Source organism: Cetorhinus maximus, chromosome 19, assembly GCF_964194155.1.
Source record: "Cetorhinus maximus chromosome 19, sCetMax3.hap1.1, whole genome shotgun sequence".
In the NCBI taxonomy this organism is placed as follows: domain Eukaryota; kingdom Metazoa; phylum Chordata; class Chondrichthyes; order Lamniformes; family Cetorhinidae; genus Cetorhinus; species Cetorhinus maximus.
This window is the reverse complement of record NC_135897.1, coordinates 39,802,090-39,823,515: the sequence shown is the minus strand read 5'-3', so window position 1 is coordinate 39,823,515 and position 21,426 is coordinate 39,802,090. Positions and strand designations below refer to the sequence as shown.

The following is a 21,426-nucleotide window of genomic DNA, read 5'->3' as shown; positions in this document are numbered from 1 at the left end:
TCCATCTCAAAAACTAATGCTTGTCAATCAACCACTGCCTCACATATACTGCCAATTTGCCATCAATTTTTTCATGCTGTCTACCTCCACCACCACCCTGGGCAGTTCATTCCATATGCTCGCAGCCCACAGAGTGGAATAGTTAACTCTTCATATCCCTTCTTCTAAGTTTGAATCTGTGGCCTCTGGTTCTAATGTTTGTGGCAATCCAAAACATATTCTCATGATTCAATTTATCTATTCTTACTAGTGTCTTTAATATTACCTCCATTAAGCCTTCTTTCCTGCCCAGTAAACAATTCTAGACTCTTCAGCCTCTTCTGATGGCTCAGGTGCCTTAAACTGGCCATCAATTTGCTTGCCCTTTTTCCTGCTGCTTCCATTGCCAGCATATTTTACTTGCAGTTACAATCAATCAGTCTGTTTTTGTGTGAGGGAAGAGATCGGGTCATTCATGTCACAGGTGGATCTTCCTGAATTTTTAACCCAAAACCAGCATGGGAGGGTTAATGATCCATGATCTCATACAATATTTCTCTAAGGAAGAGCCATCAGTTCAGATACCAGATAGGCTGACTGCAGTAATTCAAGGTATAAATGTTTAAGGGAAGGGAGCCTAAGACACTATCTGGGTTAAATGACTTAAGATCCCACATGAAACCATCGTCAGTGATTGACTACAATTGAATATTAATGTAGGAAGTACAGCTGCTTGTTTCAGCCCATCTTCAAAAGAATATTAATGACTGAATTGACTTTGAGGGTGAACTTCTTCGGACCGTCCTCCACTCTGCTGCCATAACTTTGGCAGAAGTTTGGCACGAACCCTGTTAATATGCTTAAATAGGTTTCTACCAAAGTTATGGCTGTGAAATGGAAAAGGCCCTGAGGAGATTCACTCCTACCGTGCAAAACAGTTTCCAGTGCATGACCTGCTTTTCAGCTGGAACAGTTTCAGACTGGAACTAGTGAGGTGCCATAGGAATCAGTGTTGGGGCCTCAACTATTTACAATCTATATTAATGACTTAGATGAAGGGGCTGTGTGTATTAACACCAAATTTGCTAATGCTGCAAAGATAGGTAGGAAAGCAAGCTGTGAGGAGGACACAGGGTCTGCAAAGGGATAACAATAGGTTAAGTGACAGGACAAAATTTTGGCAGATAGACTACTTTGATGTAGAAGTCAAGGCCGAGCCCAACTGTACTTGGCAGGCTCGCCCCGCAGCCAATTAACGGCCGTAAAGCCTTTTATTGGCTTGAGGTGGGACTTGCGTCCCCATTGGAGAGGAAGTCCCATCTCCCAAAGTTGCCATCTAATCAAATAGCTGGCTGCTCTCCTGTCCCAGCAGTGTCACAAGGAGCAGTGGTCACTGCTGAAGCTGCATGCAGTTCTGAAGAGACACCGCCAATGGAACACAGACTTTTAGATGACTCAGGGGTCTCACCAGATGGCAAGGGAAAGGTGGGGTTGGGGGCTCTCTGATGGGCACAGAGTTCCAGAACAGGAGGCAACACCTTCCCTAGTCCAGTCATAAGACAGCCAAATGAAGGCCTCCACCACTAAAAGAAAAATCCACGGGCGGGATGAGGTTTCCAAAAGCAAATAAAAATAAAATACAAGTTTTACAATTGAATTAATAACATGTCACATGAGGGGACATGTTTTATTTCATGATTATTATTTTTTAAACAGCTCCGTGCCTCAGGGAGATTATGAAGCGCTCACTTGCGTGCATGTGCAAAGTTTGCGCTCAGCCCGCTCACCCTCCTCCCCCCGCTCACACAGGCAGCGCTCAGCACTGCTGCTCATGTTTCATACTGGGCGGGCCTTAACTAGCCTGCCAGCGTGAAATCGTGGTCCAGTGCCGATTGCCGGCCCCCCCCAACCCCGAACCCTCATGCCAAGGGCAAAATTCTAGCCATAATGAGGGTTGGCTAAGAGCCCCGACAACTATTACTCTTGTTGAAACAGCTATTCCCCAGGGAAAACTGCTTGATTGAGAGCTCAGGCACTCTGCTGTCAATTTCACAATGTTTGTTTACACAAGTTAAATAGTTTCAGGCTTTGTGGTTTTTGTTATTGATACTTTAAAGGGTCTGGATGATTGTCACTTTGTTAGCTTGCAGTGAAATTTTTTTTATAAAAGTTATGAATTAATTACTTTTTTCACAGGTTTTTTTGCACATCCTACTGTTACTATAAGGTTCATTGATTCTAGACAGCGTATAGTGGGTCAATGGGCATGGAAGTGCCAATAGCTTGGCATGGGGGACATGAGGGGTCACAGTGGGGTGGGTGGAAGGGCAGACATTGGAATAGGGGTGGAGAGCAGAGATTGTCACAGGGGACAATGGGGGGGCCATGCAGCATGGGTGGAAGGGCATGAGGTGGCATGGATGGGTCATGGGAGTATTTGGAGGGTGAGGGGGTGTGAGGGTTGAAGGCCAGAGTGCCTTTGAGTTTTAAGTTTAGCTGGGACAAAGTCCCACAGCACCAGGGCAGACCTTTTAAACAGCCCACCTCCACAACCGGTAGCCCTGTGGCTGCCTCCAAACTGCCTCCCGGGTTGGCTGGCCCGACTCCAGCCTACACCCAGTGCCCTTCCCACCACCCCAGTAATGAAGATCCCACCTTTGTGGGCACTTTCACCCGAGGTGGGTGGGCTGAGCCTGGAATTTTCCCAACTTCCGCTACCCACCTAGAGGGTGAAAATCTAGGCCCATGTGTCTTACTTGCATTGCAGGCAGTTCAGAGAAAGTTCACTAGGTTGATTGCTGAGTTGAAAGGGTTCTTTTATGGGGAAATGTTGAGCAGGTTGCGCCTCTACTCATTGGAGTTTAGAAGAATGAGAGGTGAGCTTATTGAAACTTACAAGATCCCACAACCAACAGATCAGATCCAAGCTCTGAAATCCTGTCACATCCAGTCATGAATGGTGGTGGATAATTAAACAACTCATTGGAGGAGGAGGATCCACAAATATCCCCATCCTCAATGATGGTGGAGCCCAGCATACCCATGCAAAAGATAAGTCTGAAGCATTTGCTACAATCTTCAGCCAGAAGTGCCGAGTGGTTGATCCATCTTGGCCTCCTCCGGAGGTCCCCAGCATCACAGATGCCAGTCTTCAGCCAATTCGATTCACTCAACGTGATATCAAGAAATGGCATTGGATACTGCAAAGGCTATGGGCCCTGACAATATTCGGACAATAGTACTGAAGACATATGCTCCAGAACTTGTCGCACTCCTAGCCAAGCTGTTCCAGTACAGCTACAACACTGGCATCTACCTGGCTACGTGGAAAATTGCCCAGGTATGTCCTGTACACTAAAAGCAGGGCAAATCCAACCCGGCAATTACCGCCCCATCAGTCTACTCTCGATCATCTGTAAAGTCATGGAAGGAGTCATCAACATTGCTCTCAAGCAGCACTTGCTGAACAATAACCTGCTCACTGACGCCCAGGTTGGGTTCTGCCAGCGCCACTCAGCTCCTGACCTCATTACAGCCTTGGTTCAAACATGGACAAAAGAGCTGAACTCCCGAGGTGAGGTGAGAATGACTGCCCTTGACATCAAGGCCACATTTGACCGAGTGTGGCATCAAGGAGCCCTAGCAAAACTGGAGTCAATGGAAATCAGGGGGAAAACTCTCTGCTGGTTGGAGTCATACCTAGCACAAAGGAAGATGGTTATGGTTGTTGGAGGTCAATCATCTCAGATCCAGGACATCACTGCAGGAATTCCTCAGGGTAGTGTCCTCGGCCCAAACATCTTCAGCTGCTTCATCAATGACCTTCCTTCCATCATAAGGTCAAAAGTGGGGATGTTTGCTGATGATTGCACAATATTCAGCACCATTTGCAACTCGCGCCACACAAATGTCAGGCAATGACCATCTCCAACAACAGAGAATCTAACCATCGCCCCTTGATGTTCAATGGCATTACCATCACTGAATCCCTGACTATCAACACCCTGGGAGCTACCATTGACCAGAAGCTGAACTGGACTAGCCATATAAATACTGTGGCTACAAGGGCAGGTCAGAGGCTAAGAATCTTGCGACGGCTAACCCACCTCCTGATTCCCCAAAGCCAGTCCACCATCTACAAGACATAAGTCAGGAGTGTGTTGGAATACTCCCCATTTGCCTGGATGAGTGCAGCTCCCACAACACTCAAGAAGCTCAACACCATCCACTAAAAAGCAGCCCGCTTAACTGGCACCACATCCACAAACATTCACTCCCTCCACCATCGATGCACAGTAGCAGCAGTGTGTACCATCTACAAGATGCACTGCAGGAATTTACCAAGGCTCCTTCGACAGTGCCTTCCAAACACACAACCACTACCATCTAGAAGGACAAGGGCAGCAGATAGATGGGAACTCCGCCACCAGGAAGCTCCCCTCCAAGTCACTCACCATCCTGACTTGGAAATATATCACCGTTCCTTCACTGTCAATGGGTCAAAATTCTGGAACTCCCTTCCTAACAGCACTGTGGGTGTACCTGCACCACAGGGACTGCAGTGGTTCAAGAAGGCAGTTCACCACCACCTTCTCAGGGGCAATTAGGGATGGGCAATAAATGCTGGTCCAGCCAGCAAAGCCCACATCCCATGAATGAATAAAAAAAAAATTCAGGGTAGATGCTGAATGGATGTTGCCCCTCATGGGGAAATCTAGAACTGAGGCCACAATTCAGAATAAGGCGTCTCCTATTTAAAACAGCCATGAGGAGAAATTTCATCTCTCAGAAGCTTGTTAATTGTTAATCTTTGGAATTCTCTATCCCGAAGAGCAGTGGAGGCTGGGTCATTGAATAGTTAGACAGATTTTTGCTTTACAAGGGAGTTGAGGGTTATGGGGAGCAGGCAGGAAAATAGAGCTGAGGTCACAGAAGAATCAATCATGATCTTATTGAAATGGTGAAGCAGGCTTGAGGGACTGAATGGCCTCTACTCCTGCTCTTATTTCTAATGCTCTTATGTTCAGTTTATACCAGCCAGCAGAGGACTTTAGGCAATTTGAAACTCCAGCAAGTTTCCCAACATAAGGGAGAATATCTCTTTTTTGAAGTGCAGGCCACAAGAGAGTTGCATCTTTATTATCTTATGCATTGAGGGACATGGAAAAGAGTATGAATTATGTTGTATGTTGTTCATTTACCTGTCTTATTTAAGTGTGTCGCCTTTTGGATTAAAGACTTTTAGCACTCCCCCTCCGCACCCCACCAATACCCTGAGCCGGGATTGAAGGTGGTCATAATCGAAAAATAGACCCGCTGGCTTGCATGCCAGTTCCCTTGCAGCACCCCACCATGGGCCATTTTTGGGGAGCTGTGATGGGCCTATTAAGGGCCACAGAGTGCCAATGATAAGGTTCCAGCAGGTGGGGGCGGTGGTGGGGTGGGAGGAAGGGAGGGGGGTGGAAGCAGTTTAATTGCTCAGAGGTGGCCACCCAATGGCAAACTGGGGTCCAACACTTGAGGAAGGCCTGGAGGCCCTCCCTGTCTGGGTGCTGCAGCAACAATAGGCTGCCTTGTAAAGGATTGCCCTGCGACCACCCTTGCTCCCCCAACCCCCACACGCACAAGCACACACAGTGGTGGCCTGGCTGCAGAACTCAGAACTAAATTTAAATTTAAAAAAAGATGAAGAGAAGGTGACTCCATTTTGAAGTGCCCTTTCCCTTATTTGCCTTTCATTGCAGCCTGAGCCCATCCAGCTTTGAGAGCCCATCCAGCACCCTTAATTGGATATGAGCCAGCCTTCTGGCGATTAATTGACTACCCCCGGGATGAGTCACAATCACAGACTGTTTCCCACACAGGGTCGGCTTCTGACCCACATTTCGGCCTGATCGAGAAGTCCAGATGCCTGCAGGGAAAATCCTGCCTCTGGTCTCAGTCTGATGGAGTGAATATTCAGTCTACCTTTTAAAGTGAAGAGAATTATTTGGTACATGAAGACATTCCAATGGTTGGGATACAGAGTAAAGATTTAGTATTACAATTTCAGAACATTGGGCAGGTTTTCTAGGTCAGTGTGCGGGTGCGATTGGCGGGCCCGGGAGCGGCCAGGGAACTGACCGCCGACCACGATCGGACCCCGAATGTGATTTCACGCTGGCTGGGCAATTACCGATCAGCCAGCGTGAAGTGCGCGCCAAAATGCTTAGCAGTGCTCGGGTGGGAGTGGGAGGAGGTCAGACGTTGGTGTAAGCATGGGTGCGGACGAGTGCTGAACGAAAGCTCCCTGAAGGCAGAGAGCTGCCTCAGGGAGCTGAAGACTTTAAAGCCAATAAATAAAGTTTTTAAAGTCATGAAAAAAATGTCCATGCGTAACAATCAGTCACCTGAACATGTACATGATACAAATGCTGTCCATAGATTTTTATTTTTTTATTTAATAACAAAAACCTCATCCCGCCCTTGGATGAGGTTTCATGCAAAATGCAAAGTCTGCCTGGCCAATTTGCCTGTCTGTCAACCGTAAGGTTGGACGGACCATGAAAAATTGGAGACAATTACAACTTTAATGACCTTAATAGGCCTCTTAATTGTCAGCGGGCGCGCTGAAATATCGCGCGAGCATGGGATGATGTCAGGACGCTCGCCCGACGTCATCACGCGTGATTTCACATGCGATCCAGTCGTCACGCACCCGCCTAAAACGTGGGCAGGTTTAACTGACCTAAATCTTCTGCCCCTTGTGTCACACCCTTGCAGTTTTACTCATGGATTTATGGAAAATAAACACGTTAATTTTAAATTTTAATACAAACTGGAGAATGGACACACTGCTTCGTTACAAAATGGAGTTGGGCGGTGAGGTGACCTCTTTTCTGCCCATATACATGGAACCAAACAAGACTGGGTGCTAGCTCGCTTGTCTGGACGGGGCATTAAAATGTAAACGACCTTTCCGTACATTCCACTAAGAAGGTATTAAAATGCAACAGACCTTTCCTGTGGATTAATGGCTGCAATTGTCCAAATAATTGAAGAAGTTAGCTCATGACGGACTCTCACACTTCTTGACTTCGAAGTGGGATCCCACAGAACGGGTGTGAGGCAAAACGCACTCTATCGCAAGGAGATGCAAATAGGCAAAATTGAAACACTCTGGTGTATTAATGCCCAAGTCATCACAGAATATTTCTATGGACAATGGAAAGCAGATACTATGGTCACATGACAGAAATCGGTTTTGATAAGGGACATTTGTTAAGACTCATTTTGAGAGCAACCACCGGGTGCAGGGAGGGGAGAAAGAGAGAGAACAAGAGAGCAATAGAGAGAACAAATCCAGAGCAGCAAAGGAAGAACCCTGCCTGAGACCCATTAGCAGGCAGAGAATTCGGGCTAGCCTTTAACAACCGATTTGAAGAAAACCTGGTTTTTGCTACAGAGGCCTGACTGCACGTCAACTGGGATCAAGCCAGAAACCTGCTCCTGCAGGCAGTAAGCCACTGTGTATTTGTTGTCCAAAACTCCATTTCATCAGTAAACCAAAAGAAAATCACCAGCCTGCAATGTTTCAAGACTGTATCTCGAGGGAATCCAGGGTGATACTGAAATTTTGGACCTCATGTGCATGCTACTTCTTTTGTAATCATGGGGAGAATTTCATCCCCGGGGGGGAGGTGAGTGCGGGCACAGAGCCAATCGGCACCCCAGATCAACTGGGCACTGCCATTTTACATGGATGGGCCAATTAAGGCCCGCCCAGCATGACACGCGCCCGGAAGCGCTGAGCACTCCCTGTGCGGGCGGGGGTTGCCTGAGTCGGGAGTGCGCTAAGTGCAGAAATCTCCCTGAGGCACCTAGGTTTAAACAGTCTAATAAAGTGTTGCAAAAATTTTTATGACATGTGCCCTCATGTGAAACTGTCACATGAGCTGGGACATGTGCATTAATTTTAATAAAAATTTTTCTGAAAATTTAAAATCATTCATGAAACCTCATTCCGCCCGTGGATGAGGTTCCATGAAAAATGCGAAGGCCGCCTGGACTCTTCGCCTGCCCACCAACCTTAAGCTTGGACGGGCAGCTTTCTCAATAGGCTTGATTAGTTCATTAATGGCCTTAACAGGTCTTTGACAGTTTGGCCGGCACCACTAAACTGAAAATCTAAATGACGCGCGGTGATGTCGGGACACACGCCTGACGTCACCGCACATCATTTTACGCCTCGGCAAGCGGGCCCCGCCCCCGCTCACCGAGCCGAAGATTCAGGCCCATCTTTTCTTGTGTCTGTGTGTGTCAGTTTGTCCGTGTGCGTGTCCGTGTGCGTGTGCGGGTGCTGTTGCAAATACATTTGGGTCTTGAGTAAACATTTATCCTTTTTAAGCTTAGATGAAAATCTGTCTTTTGTTTGTTCTTGAGAGTTACAACACTCAAGGGATTAAAACACTCTTTCTCTTTAGAAACACCCCTGTCTCCAGTCAGTGGTGAGGTAGAAAAAGAGGGAAGCATCCTACCATCTCTCAAAATAGTTGCAGAAAAATACCTTTATAGCCACATTTTAAAATTTAAAAGGTCAGACAAAAAGAATTAGAATGAATACTATGCATGATTTGGAAAAATAGATGGAATTTTAGCCCATTTATCAGCCTAAACAATTAGGAGAACTGTAGATATTGAGTTATTTGGAGCTGATGCATCATATGTGGCATTTATATGTGTTATTGTCAGGTCACTGCATAAGATTGCGTCACATGGATTGTAGGGTATATTAGTTACACAAAAATGCCAATTATATCTGTACATAACTGTATAAAAGCAGCTTTGCCTCAATGCTTTGAATATTTGTTCTGTTCCATCAAGCAGAGAAAAACACAACAGGCCTGAAATTGAAAAGGTAACATCACATGGGAGAGTTTCACTGTGCCCAATGCCTATATGTAGGTCAACCAATTTAAAAATTGCAGAGCTCAAACTTCTGCTTAGCTGTTTAGCAGAAACCAGCCATTTGATTTGATCCAATACTCTTGTTACAAAGTTTACAATATGCAAGACAATTGACTGCATTAAAATGCTGGATGATTCACGTGGACATGTACATCCTAAAGCTACAACAGAAACCAAAGCATCCACGTCAGCATTCCTAATGCATAGGACTTGTTTGTCAATAGCCTTTTGTGTTACATGCATCTAGTACTCAGCTATCTTAAATTCTTACATGTCAGCATGTACAATTATGAAAATCCATTGTATAGGAAAGAGCATATGTCACGTAATGAAATCATGGACCATAGGAGTCACCATTCTGTCAGAAGCCATTTCAAAACGACTGGCTGATGACAGGTCTCCTTCTCCCAAAGGAGCACAGGGTTGGCTCTGTGAAATGAAACTTGACTTCATCCAAAGGGGAAATCATCTCTAACTGAATGAGCTGTGTCGAATTAGGGGAGTGTGAGCAAACCTGAGGACTATTTCACATTCTAGAATTCTCGTAAATGGAGTTTGATTTGACAAATGCCTTTTTAACAATATGCTAATTGCAGCCAACCAAAAATATTCAAAATTATGCTCTCTATGCTCCAAATTACACAAAATATGATAGCCCAGTCTTTTTGTGATGCTAATCAGGACAAGTTTCACATTGTCAGATGTTCCACTGTATTGGGACTGGCTCACTGAGTGCAACTGAAAGAATAATAAAATGGGAGAATTGGCAAGGTAACTGCAAGCCTGGATCAGAGCCCCAGCAACATATTCTTTCAAAGAGGACAACATGGTGCACTTCATACTGAATAAAAATTAAAAAAATACTTAATCCCTCATCGCATTTAACAAATACTTGGGATGTGCACTTGAAGAGTCTGCAGGGTTACATACTAAGATCTGGAAAGTGCGATTGGGCTGGATAGCTCTTTGTCAGCCAACACAATGGGCTGAATGGCATCCTTCTGTGCTGTAAATATCTATGTTTCATGCATTGTGAACAATGCTGGCCAATACTTAATTAAACATAAAGATGTTCAAATGGGCTTAAGTTCAGTTCAGAATCAGTCCCTCTGCAGAGAGATCGAACTCCTTTCGGCCAGCAGCAATGCTTACAACTGATCTGAGCTACTGCAGGCTATCCTTCAGGTGGTGAATAAAGGATTAATATGCAAAATATGTAAGCAGGTTGAGATTGTTCTTCCAGCTGAATGTGCCAAAGCATTTCATCATGGCCAGGATCCCCTCTACAGTTAACATATGACAATGCCTGCCTGAAGGATTCATAACAGCAGCCTCATGGCTGCAGGCTGAGTAATTCATCTGTAGTTTATACCAGAAATTTGAACTGGGTGCATATTACAGATAGGATATTGAACAGTGTTTTATCTACAATGGATTATTGATGAGCATTTGTGAGAAGATAAGAAACTCCAATATTTAATACCTCAAAGGATATTAAAAAAGACATTTCGTGCTTTATTTTAGAGTATTTGTTGTCTCAAAAGGTGCAACAACAGAGCAGGGAATTCTAGCTGTTAACATCAGAATATCTTTACTAATTGGAGAATAGCAGCCAAAGACAATGTGAAACAATTTGTGTTTGTATTACCTCCTTAAAATAAATTTTTTAAGATACTACAGAACCTCCTGTGGTGTTCTTCCTGGTGAGACTGGGGCACATGCAACATACAACATACCATCAGAGCCCCTAATTCATTTAGATAAAAGCAAAATACTGCGGATGCTGGAAATTTGAAACAAAAACAGAAAATGTTGGAAAAACTCAGCAGGTCCAACAGCATCTGTGGAGAGAAAGACAGAGTTAACGTTTCGAGTCTGTATGGACAAATAACATTGTTACAAATAATTCATTTGTATGGTATTCTGGGATTTCGACAACTGCTTTGGAAATCAAGTTCTACAACCCTGTACGCTTTTGCATGAAAACCATGAAAGCCTTAGTTATCATTTTATGTTCCGCAGCTAATGTGCTAACATTTTTAAAATTGCAGGACATACGAGATAGTAAGCAACTGGTAGCAGCTTGAAGTTAGGAATGCAGGGTTTGGCACTGGTCAGGAAGGATTGTAAAGCAATAATGGAGGCATTGCGCCTTAGTGGCACTGATGGAGTGACACTGGGCAATGTTGGGGAGGGGAAATGGTAATTTGATATCATGGGAAGGGGCTGGAAGGTGGAGTTGGATTTATCAGATGGTTCTTATAGGCTACCAATATTGTGGGAGATATATTAGTAAAGACTGAGGTTGCCAGTGCTTGGGAGCACGAAGCTCGGAGGTTGGTGCACGTGGAGTAGGCAGTGACTGCCGCATTAGTGGGTTTGGGTGTTACGAGAATGTCTCTGGTTTGGAAAGATAGGGTAGCAGATGTTCCAGGAGTCCAGAACGTTAGGTCAAGCACTCAGAAGCATGGGGAGGGAGGCTGCAGGGTCTGGGAGGATTTGTGACTGGGATTCAGAAACACATCAAAGTGGGAGCCCAAGGTCCAACAGCACTCAAGGATCAGCAACTTTGTGGGGAGGATGGGGAAGGCAGGAGTCTGATAGCATTAAGAAGGAAGAGGCCATCAAAAAGGTAATTAAATTCAAACTTATGCTACCCATCCAACCTTACAGTTGGCGGGCAGGCAAAAACACCAGGCAGCCTTTGTACTTTTTAGGAAACCTCATCCACGGGCAGGATGGGGTTTCCTAAAGCAAATAAAAATAAAATAAAAATTTTACATTTGAATTAAAAACATGTCCCTGCTCATGTGACAAAGTCGCATGAGGGGACATGTTTTATGACATTTTTATTTTGTTCATTAAGTTTTTATAAACTCTGTGCCTCAGGAAGATTGAAGTGCTCTTTCGCATGCATGCGCGAAGTTTGCGCTCGGCTGGCTCGTCCTCCTCTCCGCCGCCCGCACAGGCAGAGGTAAGCGCTGCCGCTCGCGTTCCACGCTGGGCGGGCCTTAATTGGCCCGCCTCCGCCGAGCACCCCCAAGGGCAAAATCCTCCCCGTACTTGTATTGGAAACAGTTCAGAGATAGTTCACTAGGCTGACTGGATGAAGACTTTGTCTAATGAGGAAAGGTTAAGCAGATTGCACCTATACTCATTGGAGTTTAGAATAATGAGAAGTAATCTTATTGAAACATTCTAAGGGGGTTTATCAGGGTAGATGCTGAGAGGATTTTTCTTCTCATGGGGGAATCCAGAACTAGGGAGCACAGTTTCAAAATGAGAGGTCTCCCATTTAAGACAGCGATGAGGAGAAAGTTCTTCTCAGAAGGTCTTTATTCTTTGGAATTCTCTACCTGAGAGCAGTGGAGGCTGAGCCATTTAATATATTCAAAGCTGAGTTAGACAGGTTTTTGATCAAAAAGGGTCAAGAGTTTTGGGGGACTGACAGGAAAGTGGAGTTAAGGTCACAATCAGATCAGCATTGAATGGCAGTGCAGGCCCAATGGGCTGAATGGCCTTCTCCTGCTCCTATTTCTTGTCTTATGATGGTATCAGAGGAAATGTGACAGCACGGATAAATAAATTGATTGATTGATGGGAAACAAAGAGCCAGGGTAAATAATGTGCCACAGGCTACAGAAAGGTTCAAAATGGTGCACACCCATATATAAGTGATTTGGGCTTGGTCATCAGGAACAGAATCACCAAGTCTGCTGACAGCACAAAAGTAGGAATTTGACAAATAAACAGTGAGTAGATGTAAAACGCTTCAGGAAGACACGTACAGGATAGACAGATAAGCGGCAGATGCAGTTTAATGTGGGTAAGCGAGAGGTAATAGATTTTGGAAGGGAAAACGAAAATGAGGATAAAAGTTTACTGGAAAGACACTGAAGGATGTAGATGATTGGGTATTCAAATGCACAATTACTTAAAGAATGTTTTTACATAGTATTGTTGGAGCATGGAATATTTTACCGAAGGGAGTAACTGAGGCAGAGATCATTCCATCTTTTAAAGGAATAGTTATTTGAAAAGCGAAAGATACAAGGTTTAATAGAAAGAGTGGGGCACTGGAATTAATTTTGGATTGCTTTCACACAAATTCGGTACAACCTCAATGGGCCAAGTGGCCTCCATGTGTGCTCTAAAGTTCAATGCTTTAGACTATCTTAGCAGTGGAGTACTGCTAAAAAGAATCAATAGTAATGTTCAAGAAATAATGTACACTTTCTTTAGCCTTCACAAAGGCAATGCTCATCACCAAAATGGATCCCTATAGCAATTTACTCTTAACAACATTGCAAAACATTAGGACCCCAGGGTGAAATGGGAGGTGATGGCCTAAGAGCTCTTCTGTCCAAAGTGAAATGGTGTAGCAACATACTATGGGGCAAGTACTACCAACACCACAAACTAGCAAATCAACTGAACAAAAATATAGAGCTTTACAAGCCTTTGAATCGCCCCATATATATCATTGCATCAGACCAGCACATAGAACTGACAATGAATTCCTAACCTATACTGCGTGGCCTATAGACTTGATAGTTCACGGGCAAAACTTTCACTGGCCTGACCCGCAGGGGAACAGGTTAGTCAGAAACATAGAGGGATCTCCCCTCGTGCTGTGGAGTTAACAGCTTGATGGCTGGATCTTTAACTGGGAGGGACCGGGTCACCAATGTCAGCAGCAGCAGCAAGTAAATGTGACAGAAAGGGTGGAGGAGCAGGGAGTGGACCTGGTCCTGCGAGAGGACAGATGGCTCATGGGGGTTGGGTGGGTGAGGTCAGGGCCTCGGGATGGGGGAAGACCAGCACCTGGTGCTGGGGGAGCCAGGGCCTGATGGTGGCGGGGGAGGAAACACAGGTCTTAAGGCAAGGCCAACAGCAGTAAAAGTCCAAAAGCTGCATGACAATGAGTCTTGCAAAAACAAAATTAAAAATAGCTGGAAAAACTCAGCAGGTCTGACAGCATCTACAGAGAGGAACACAGTTAACGTTTCGAGTCCGTATGACTCTTCATCAGAACTAAGAAAAAATAGAAGAGAGGTGAAAGAAGAACGTTCTCTTCTATTTTTCCTTAGTTCTGATGAAGAGTCATATGGACTCGAAACGTTAACTGTATTCCTCTCCGCAGATGCTGTCAGACCTGCTGAGTTTTTCCAGCTATTTTTGTTTTAGATTTCCAGCATCCGCAGTTTTTTGCTTTTATGTTAATGAGTCTTGAAAACTCATTATCATATTTAAAGCTGCAACCCGCCCTTTTGGTCAGGTTGGTCACCCATCCACCTTCTGGCTTCAGTGAAAGCCAGAGATAAACAGGCTGGGGTCAGGGAACAGATTTCTGAGATGTTAAGTCTGCCTCCCATTATGTATTTGCCGGCTGTTGTATATCTTATTTATCTGATTTATCTCAGAGCAATGCAGAGATGAGTCTAGTTCTAAATTCAAATAATTTATTTATAGAACTTTATAACATCTCAGAACTTACAGGGATTTCAACAGATATGGTCTTTGCAGGGAGCCCCAGGTGCTTTCTGGAACGTTCTCGGATATTTTAATTCTCCAGCTGTACCCAGAGGCTTAAGCAATCAAGCAAGTGTACAAAAATCATTTACCAGACTAGTATAATCAAAACCAGATGAAACTAACCATTGAACACTACACCTCCCTTCCTCCCCGACTGGTTTAGCTGACTCAAACTGCCTTTTTTTCTAGTTAAAACTCAACCCCATGTCAACCTGAAGGTGTACAAGAGCAGCAAATCTAGTGACACTGCATCTTCGTAGTCAATGGAGAATGTGAACTAAAGCAGATTTGCAGATAAAATTATATTAGCAAGAGCTCATATTTAAGGCTTATTGATGCCCCAATTATCTTAATTGTGTTTAGTCAAGCCAGTGCATCCGTAGCATTTATGAATTCCAGAAATTAGGGTTGTTTATATGGTGTTCAAGGGCAAACAACTTCAGCCTGATTTTAAAAAAAAATTACAGCCTTAAGAAGTAAGTTATGTCATTGTTTTAAACAAAAACCAGTAAGAGATTCAAGCTAATGCTTTATTTTTCTTATAAAATCAAAGACAGCAAAATAAATGATTATTTGGTAAAGCAGATGAATGCATCTTCTGGTTACATGGGTAATGACACTGAAAACAATCCCTTTCAGGTTATTCAATAGCTACTGCTCATAGTTGCTGCTATCTAACCAACGATTAATGATGCTGCAGTCAGAGCACGCAGCTATTAAATCAGAGTGCAGAGCGATAAGCAAATACCACCCATTACATAATGCATTTGTTCAATAATTTCTCAATAATTAGGCACAGTTTGATAGATCTCATTTGTTACAAATAAATCCATGATTGGAGGCAGCTTTCTTGAACAACATATCTCTTGACTACAGATATATTTATTAAAAATTGCAAACTGCTCCAGGAAACAGTTGCTGTGCAGCAGAAAATCTATTTGGCTTGCATTGTATGCTCAGAATAAAGTACAGATTTTTGCTAGATTTGTCAGTGCAGAAAAAAATGCACCATAACCTGAAATATTTTTTATCCATTGTTGGGAATTGTACAGAGGGAACGACTGTAGCTATTCTTAATTAGCAAAGTTACCCCATTCCCAAGCCTCCTCTTGCTCTAAACTTCACTTCCATTTTACTTCTCTTCTGCTTGAAATATCAATGAGGAACTGGCAAAGAGAAAAAAAATGACTCCCTGGGAACCTCCACGTGTCCACTCTAACTAGAGCAATATCAAATGAGAACATACTCCCACAAAGAAATGCAGCTATGGGGCAGGTACCAGTCCGAGTATGAGAGTTTCTGTTTAGAATGAAAATGTACCCTTTTTCTATAGATTTGAGGCCTTGTTCCCTTCACTAATCGCATAACACAACTGCAAAAAGAGGAACAGCCTGATGACAAACAGAAAGAAAAGCTCATCACCATTCTCTTCGCGATGTATAGTACACAAAAACATAAGATATAGGAGCAGGAGTAGGCCATTTGGCCCATTGAACCTGCTCTGCCATTCAATAAGATTGTGGCTGATCTATTGTGGCCTTGACTTCACTTTCCTTCCTGCCTCCTCATGATCCTTGACTGTCTTGTCAATCAAAAATCTGTTTAACACAGCCTTGAATATATTCAATGACCCAGCCTCCACAGCTCTGTGTAAAAGAATTCCAAAGACTAACAACATTTGGTTAGAAGAAATTCCTCCTCATCGCCGCCTTAAATGGGAGATTCTTTATTTTGAAACTGTGCCCCCTAGTTCTAGATTTCCCCCACGAGACCCAAAACATCCTCTCAGCATCTAGCCTGCCAAGACCCCTCAGAATCTTATCTATTTTAATTATATAAGACAAATCCCCCATCCCAGTGATCAGCTTAGTGAATCTTTTCTGAACTTCCAATGCTAATGCCTTAAGATGACCAAAACTGTACACAGTAGTACAGTGACAGTAGTAACTGTAACTCAATCCAACATTGCCCCAAAAAAGTCAGGATAGTCACTGGTGTACCCAATATCTGACTGGTACTGACCTGTCCAAACTCTTAAGAGCATCTAAAACCAACATACAATGTCAGAAGCAAAGCTGTCAATGCACCCTTCTGTAAAACTACACAACTAGTTTGTTTCTTTTTTCTCTTTAAGGTATTAACCGTGGCTGATTATTGTTAAATATTTACAGTCTTCCTGTTTGGATATATAACAAATAATCACCCTCATGATATCAAGTTAATGTATATGAAAAAAGTAAATCACAATTTACTACAAAATTGGATTTGTTGCTGTGCTCTTTGTTACATTCGAAACACAGCCCTAGAATGCATAAAAACATTCCTATGATCAACAAAACAATTCAGAAAAGTGCGTAGGTTCAAACACATCATTCAGCTCCTTATGCTATAAACAATGCCTGCTTTATGTGGTAAAATGAATAGTCTCAGACACTCAAGCTGCAGCATCCTCTGCTGTAAAACTAATTTGGCAAAGCAAAAAATTTCCCAGCCTGCCGGGTGCGTTTGCATTTTGTCACTGTCAACTGGTACATTCAGTTTAAAAGCTGCTATTGTCCAGTTGTGAAAGAGCCTGGTTCATAGATCCCAGGGATTTAAGCCCAAAAAAGGAAAAACAAATTTCCTTTAAAACATGAAATACAAAATGGTGGTTCGATTCATGGAGTAAGACACTCAACATATATGCCAGTCTTGATCCTGCAACTACATAGACCCATGAAACCTCTCACCTTCATTGCTTTTAGATTTAAAAAGCATGTACACTTTTTAAAAAGATGCATAAGATTGTTTGTTTTGTAGAGCTACATGGCATCCAAGTCCCAATTTTATTCTTAAAAATGGATTCCTGACTCATTTGGACTGGGTGTAATTATACTCAGCAATAGAAACTGGGCATGAAATTGACCAGGTGATTAACCTGCCAACACCCTGCACAGATCCTGCCATTTTGAATTTTCACTTGCTCTTGAGCAATTGGTCAAAGCACCTACCTGAAGCTGGTATGGTCCTTCTTCAAATATGCATATCTGGATCCAATGACATCAGCTGGTCCTGACAATAATTTTAACTGTGATCTGACTGAGGAAGATGTTATACGTTTCCCAACAAATGAAGAAAGTGATTGTGGAGGAAGATCTGGGACCAGAGGAGCCCCAAATATACAATGTTTCTGCCTTGTTCCTTATGGATTCAGGAGTTCTGCAAGTGTTTCTAAGTAACACAGTGAAAGGTTAAGCCTTCCCTGCCCTGGATTCCCTCCCCTTCCTCTGAAAAGGTCTCCCTAGCTTCCCCTGCTCTTCTCTCCCCTACACCTACTACCCCACCTGCTTCCTGCTCCTGGTTAAAATCAGAGCTATTGGTGTTAAGTTACACAAAGATCCACATGCAAAAATACAATATTACTCTGCAAGATGTGTTTAAAACATTGCCAGAGTGAAGTAAAGTAAATTCCCACCCTAAAGCTGTATCTGGTTATTTCAAATGCAAATGTAGATTGGAAAACTTAGCATATGAAAGTACAGACTGTAAGCTTTGGGGGGTGGGGGTGGCGGTGGTGGGGGGTCTATACATGTGTGCTTTATTACACATTCTGTCTGGTGGCCACTGTTGGACATCTTTTATCCTGGTCTAAAATTCTGAGAAATGCTGAGAAAAAAAGGAATGTGTATTTATATCATGCCTTTCATAATCTCAGAATGTCTCAATATGCTTCACAGCCAATCAAGTACTTCTGAAATGTAGTCACTGCTATAATGTAGGAACATAGCAAAGTAATTAGTGACCAATAATCTGTTTTAATCATGTTAGTTGAGGAACAAATTGTGTGATAAATTATTTGCCTCAGAGTAAACCAATCTTGCAGGGTGGACTTCAGGTGTTAGTGTCTTATTTGCAAAAATGAAGGTCCTATGCCTGTTTCAGGTGCAGGGAACCCCCTCTGATATTTCAGCATTTACCAAAATGGCAGGCAATGCACCCTGGTTTATAATGGGTGTACAACTCCCACCCATTATATTGGAGGCTTAGGATGCTGTTTGGTGCCTGAAGAATGAACGTTGTGCAGCAGAATTTCTGGGCCACTAATTTTTATATCACCAATTTTTTCTTTTAAACTGAGGTCTTTTCTTAGCTACCGGCTTTTAAGGCTGAAGACCTCATGTTGCTCCAGCCTTTCCTCATTACATCGACCCTGGTCTTGCATTCAGCCCAACAGCCCTTCTCTGTGCTTCCTCTGAGGTTTGAATGTTCTCCCTGGAGTTCAGTGGCCAAATGTGCTCATAGTGCTCAAGTTGTAGCCTGTATACGGTACTCCACCATTGTAAACATGACATGCTCTGCTGCTTTCACCAGATCAGTTCCACCACCTATTTTCTGTTAGAACCATCTAACCAATTTTTATGGACGCATTACAATTGACTTAGATAAATTCTTACAGCAGGTGACATAATTATTATGCATCTATAGCATTATTATTCTGCTATCTTTGTAGTGACCTATAAAGCTATATTTAATTTTTGTAGACATTTGCAAATTTGAAGCACCAAATTCTGCTTATGAATTGACAACTGACGATGGCGTTGATTTACTGTAAATGTCTGCTGCTGCCCAGACTGAGCATTGACATAGGCCTCCAAAGGATTCCAGCTACTGAAGCAAAGCACTTCAACATAGTAACTAAAACATGACAAAGAAACAGTGCTGCATCCTCTCCACCATAGTCAGACTTTCTAGAGGACATGAACTCAGTCGATCCATTCTTTTTAGGTCACTTACTTCTGTGGCCCTGGTTAGCTCCTTTCACCTAGTGTTGAAATAGTTTGATTGGTTTTCTAGATAGAATTTTCTAAAAGCATAATCATAATTTACTGCCAAAATTCAGTCTAGAAATTATTTAAGAAATACACTTATTTATTATTTCTTTTGTCTCAATAGAAGCAAGATGCATGATCATATAAATTTTCACACAGCTATTTTTCAATAGACTACAACATCACAAAGAAACATTGCTGCATACTCGCACATAGTCAGAATTCCCAAAGGGCATGAACTCATTAGTTACAGTAATACAAGAAAAAAACTTTAATTGCTACTGGGCAATCTATCTGAGCGTCCCAAATGCATTTTTTTTTCATAATTATGTAACTAAAACATCAATTAATGTTTTGTGACAATGCATATATTGTCTCGAAACAATGTCTTAATCTGATGAATTTAACTTCCCTCTGGCTCTATATTTGCTCTCTTTTTCTTGCCTCCTTTTTCCCCCTCCTCTTCTACACACACGCACAATAAATTCTGCACTAAAATGCACTGTTGTATAAGCTTTACACTCTGCCATTAAATTCTACTACTATAACAGCCCAATTTCAGAAAATATGTTACTAAGGGCAAGCAGAATACACAATGCAGAAAACTGCTGCTGTCCAGAAAGCGAGCTAAGCAGACCTCAAGTGCACCTTTCTACATATCACGACATCTTTACCTGATATGCACAGTTCTCCTGGTGTACCATCTCAGCGCATCACATGAAAGCTGCCACTACTGACTGAAAGAATTAAGAGCTGTCGTACGGCATTCAGATTTACAGCATCTGGGAGGACAAATGCTAACCCCTGCGAGGCACGAAGCTGGTATCAGACAAAAATGGATGCTTCTGCTGCAGCTGCAAACTGCGTAATGGCTCTGCCTTCGTCTGTGAGGAGCAGAGCAGATCGCAGAGATTCTCCTCAGGGAGCTAGCATCTATCTGGGACTGCGATGGGGGAGGGGGTGAGTCAATCACCACAAACACAATCAGCCAATTATACCATAGTCACACAGGAAAACAGAGCTGTTTTGAGGCGGGTGTGACCTTTTGGTGGCTTATGAAAGGAGCTTGCTGATGTGGAAAAATTCTAGTGCCCATCAAATGGAAGACGACAAAAAGCAAATCAACGGTATAATTGAGCAAATTTAGACCTCAGGCACAAATCCTGCACTTACAAATGTAACTATAAAGTATCAGCAGCTTGCATCTGTATTTAAATCATTTTTTGTGATAGCTAGCAAAGCCAATATTTAAAATATGCATACTACAGAAATGATGAAGCAATTCTGGCTTCTAAAAGAGAAATTTATAGATTATTCAATACTGAACATTTTGGTTTTTTTTTAAAAAAAGACCAGGTTTAGATTTGTGGACTGATTTCAAATAATTACACTGAAAGACTGTTGCATACCTCAAAATTAAATGATGTAATAGCTCAAAGCACAGATAACTGTAAGATAAAACAATTAATTTCCACGCAGTTTTATTATGCGAGAAAAATATTTCTACAAATACATTTTATTTAAAATATCAAGAAAGAATATGCTGTGATGAATATATTACAGCAGAGAAAAAATTCATCCAGCCCATCAGTCTGGTGCTGGCTGATTAAAAGAACTATCCAATTGCTTTCATTTCCATGTCCCTGAAAATGTTTCCATTTCAAGTATTTATCCAATTCCCTTTTGAAAGTCACTATTGAATCTGCTTCCATCGCCCTTTCAGGCAGTACATCCCAAATCATAACTACTCATTGTGGGGGGAAAAAAGTCTTCATCTTGTCTCTGGATCTTTTCCCAATTACCTTAATGCCCTAGTGGAATGGAGAACTCTCTCAGGGACTTCGATGAGTTATAGTCTTTTCACCACGAGAAAGAAAGAATCCAACATGCCACTATGTTCTGCTGGCATGCTACAGCTGACTTACTATCATTTTTTAACTGTAAATTTTACATCTATTCAGATGAAAAGATATTAATGCTGAGCAACAGAATCTTATTTTCAGTGTCGTAGCTGATGTCAGCATCCAGCACTCTCACTCAGATGTAATACCACCAGCTGCATGGACAACCTCCCTTTATTCTGTCCCAATTTCAGAAGAATAGTTATCAGTGCAACACAGTGAATTTTAATGCATCACTTTAAAATCCGTACCACCTG

At 42.7% G+C, this 21,426-nt stretch overlaps 1 protein-coding gene across 7 annotated transcripts in view; it reads right to left on the bottom strand.

Moving 5' to 3' along the window:
* The window catches only part of schip1 (schwannomin interacting protein 1), a 676,403-nt gene that overhangs the window by 77,355 nt on the left and 577,622 nt on the right, over positions 1-21,426 (bottom strand). The window contains exon 1 of one of the 7 annotated variants that reach the window (XM_078563761.1): positions 19,943-20,214. The exons of the other annotated variants lie outside the window; for them this stretch is intronic. Within the exon in view, the coding sequence (XP_078419887.1) occupies positions 19,943-19,972 (30 nt within the window). The 5' untranslated portion in view covers positions 19,973-20,214. Of the gene's footprint in view, positions 1-19,942; positions 20,215-21,426 lie in introns of those variants that run through there. 7 annotated transcript variants of the gene reach the window in all.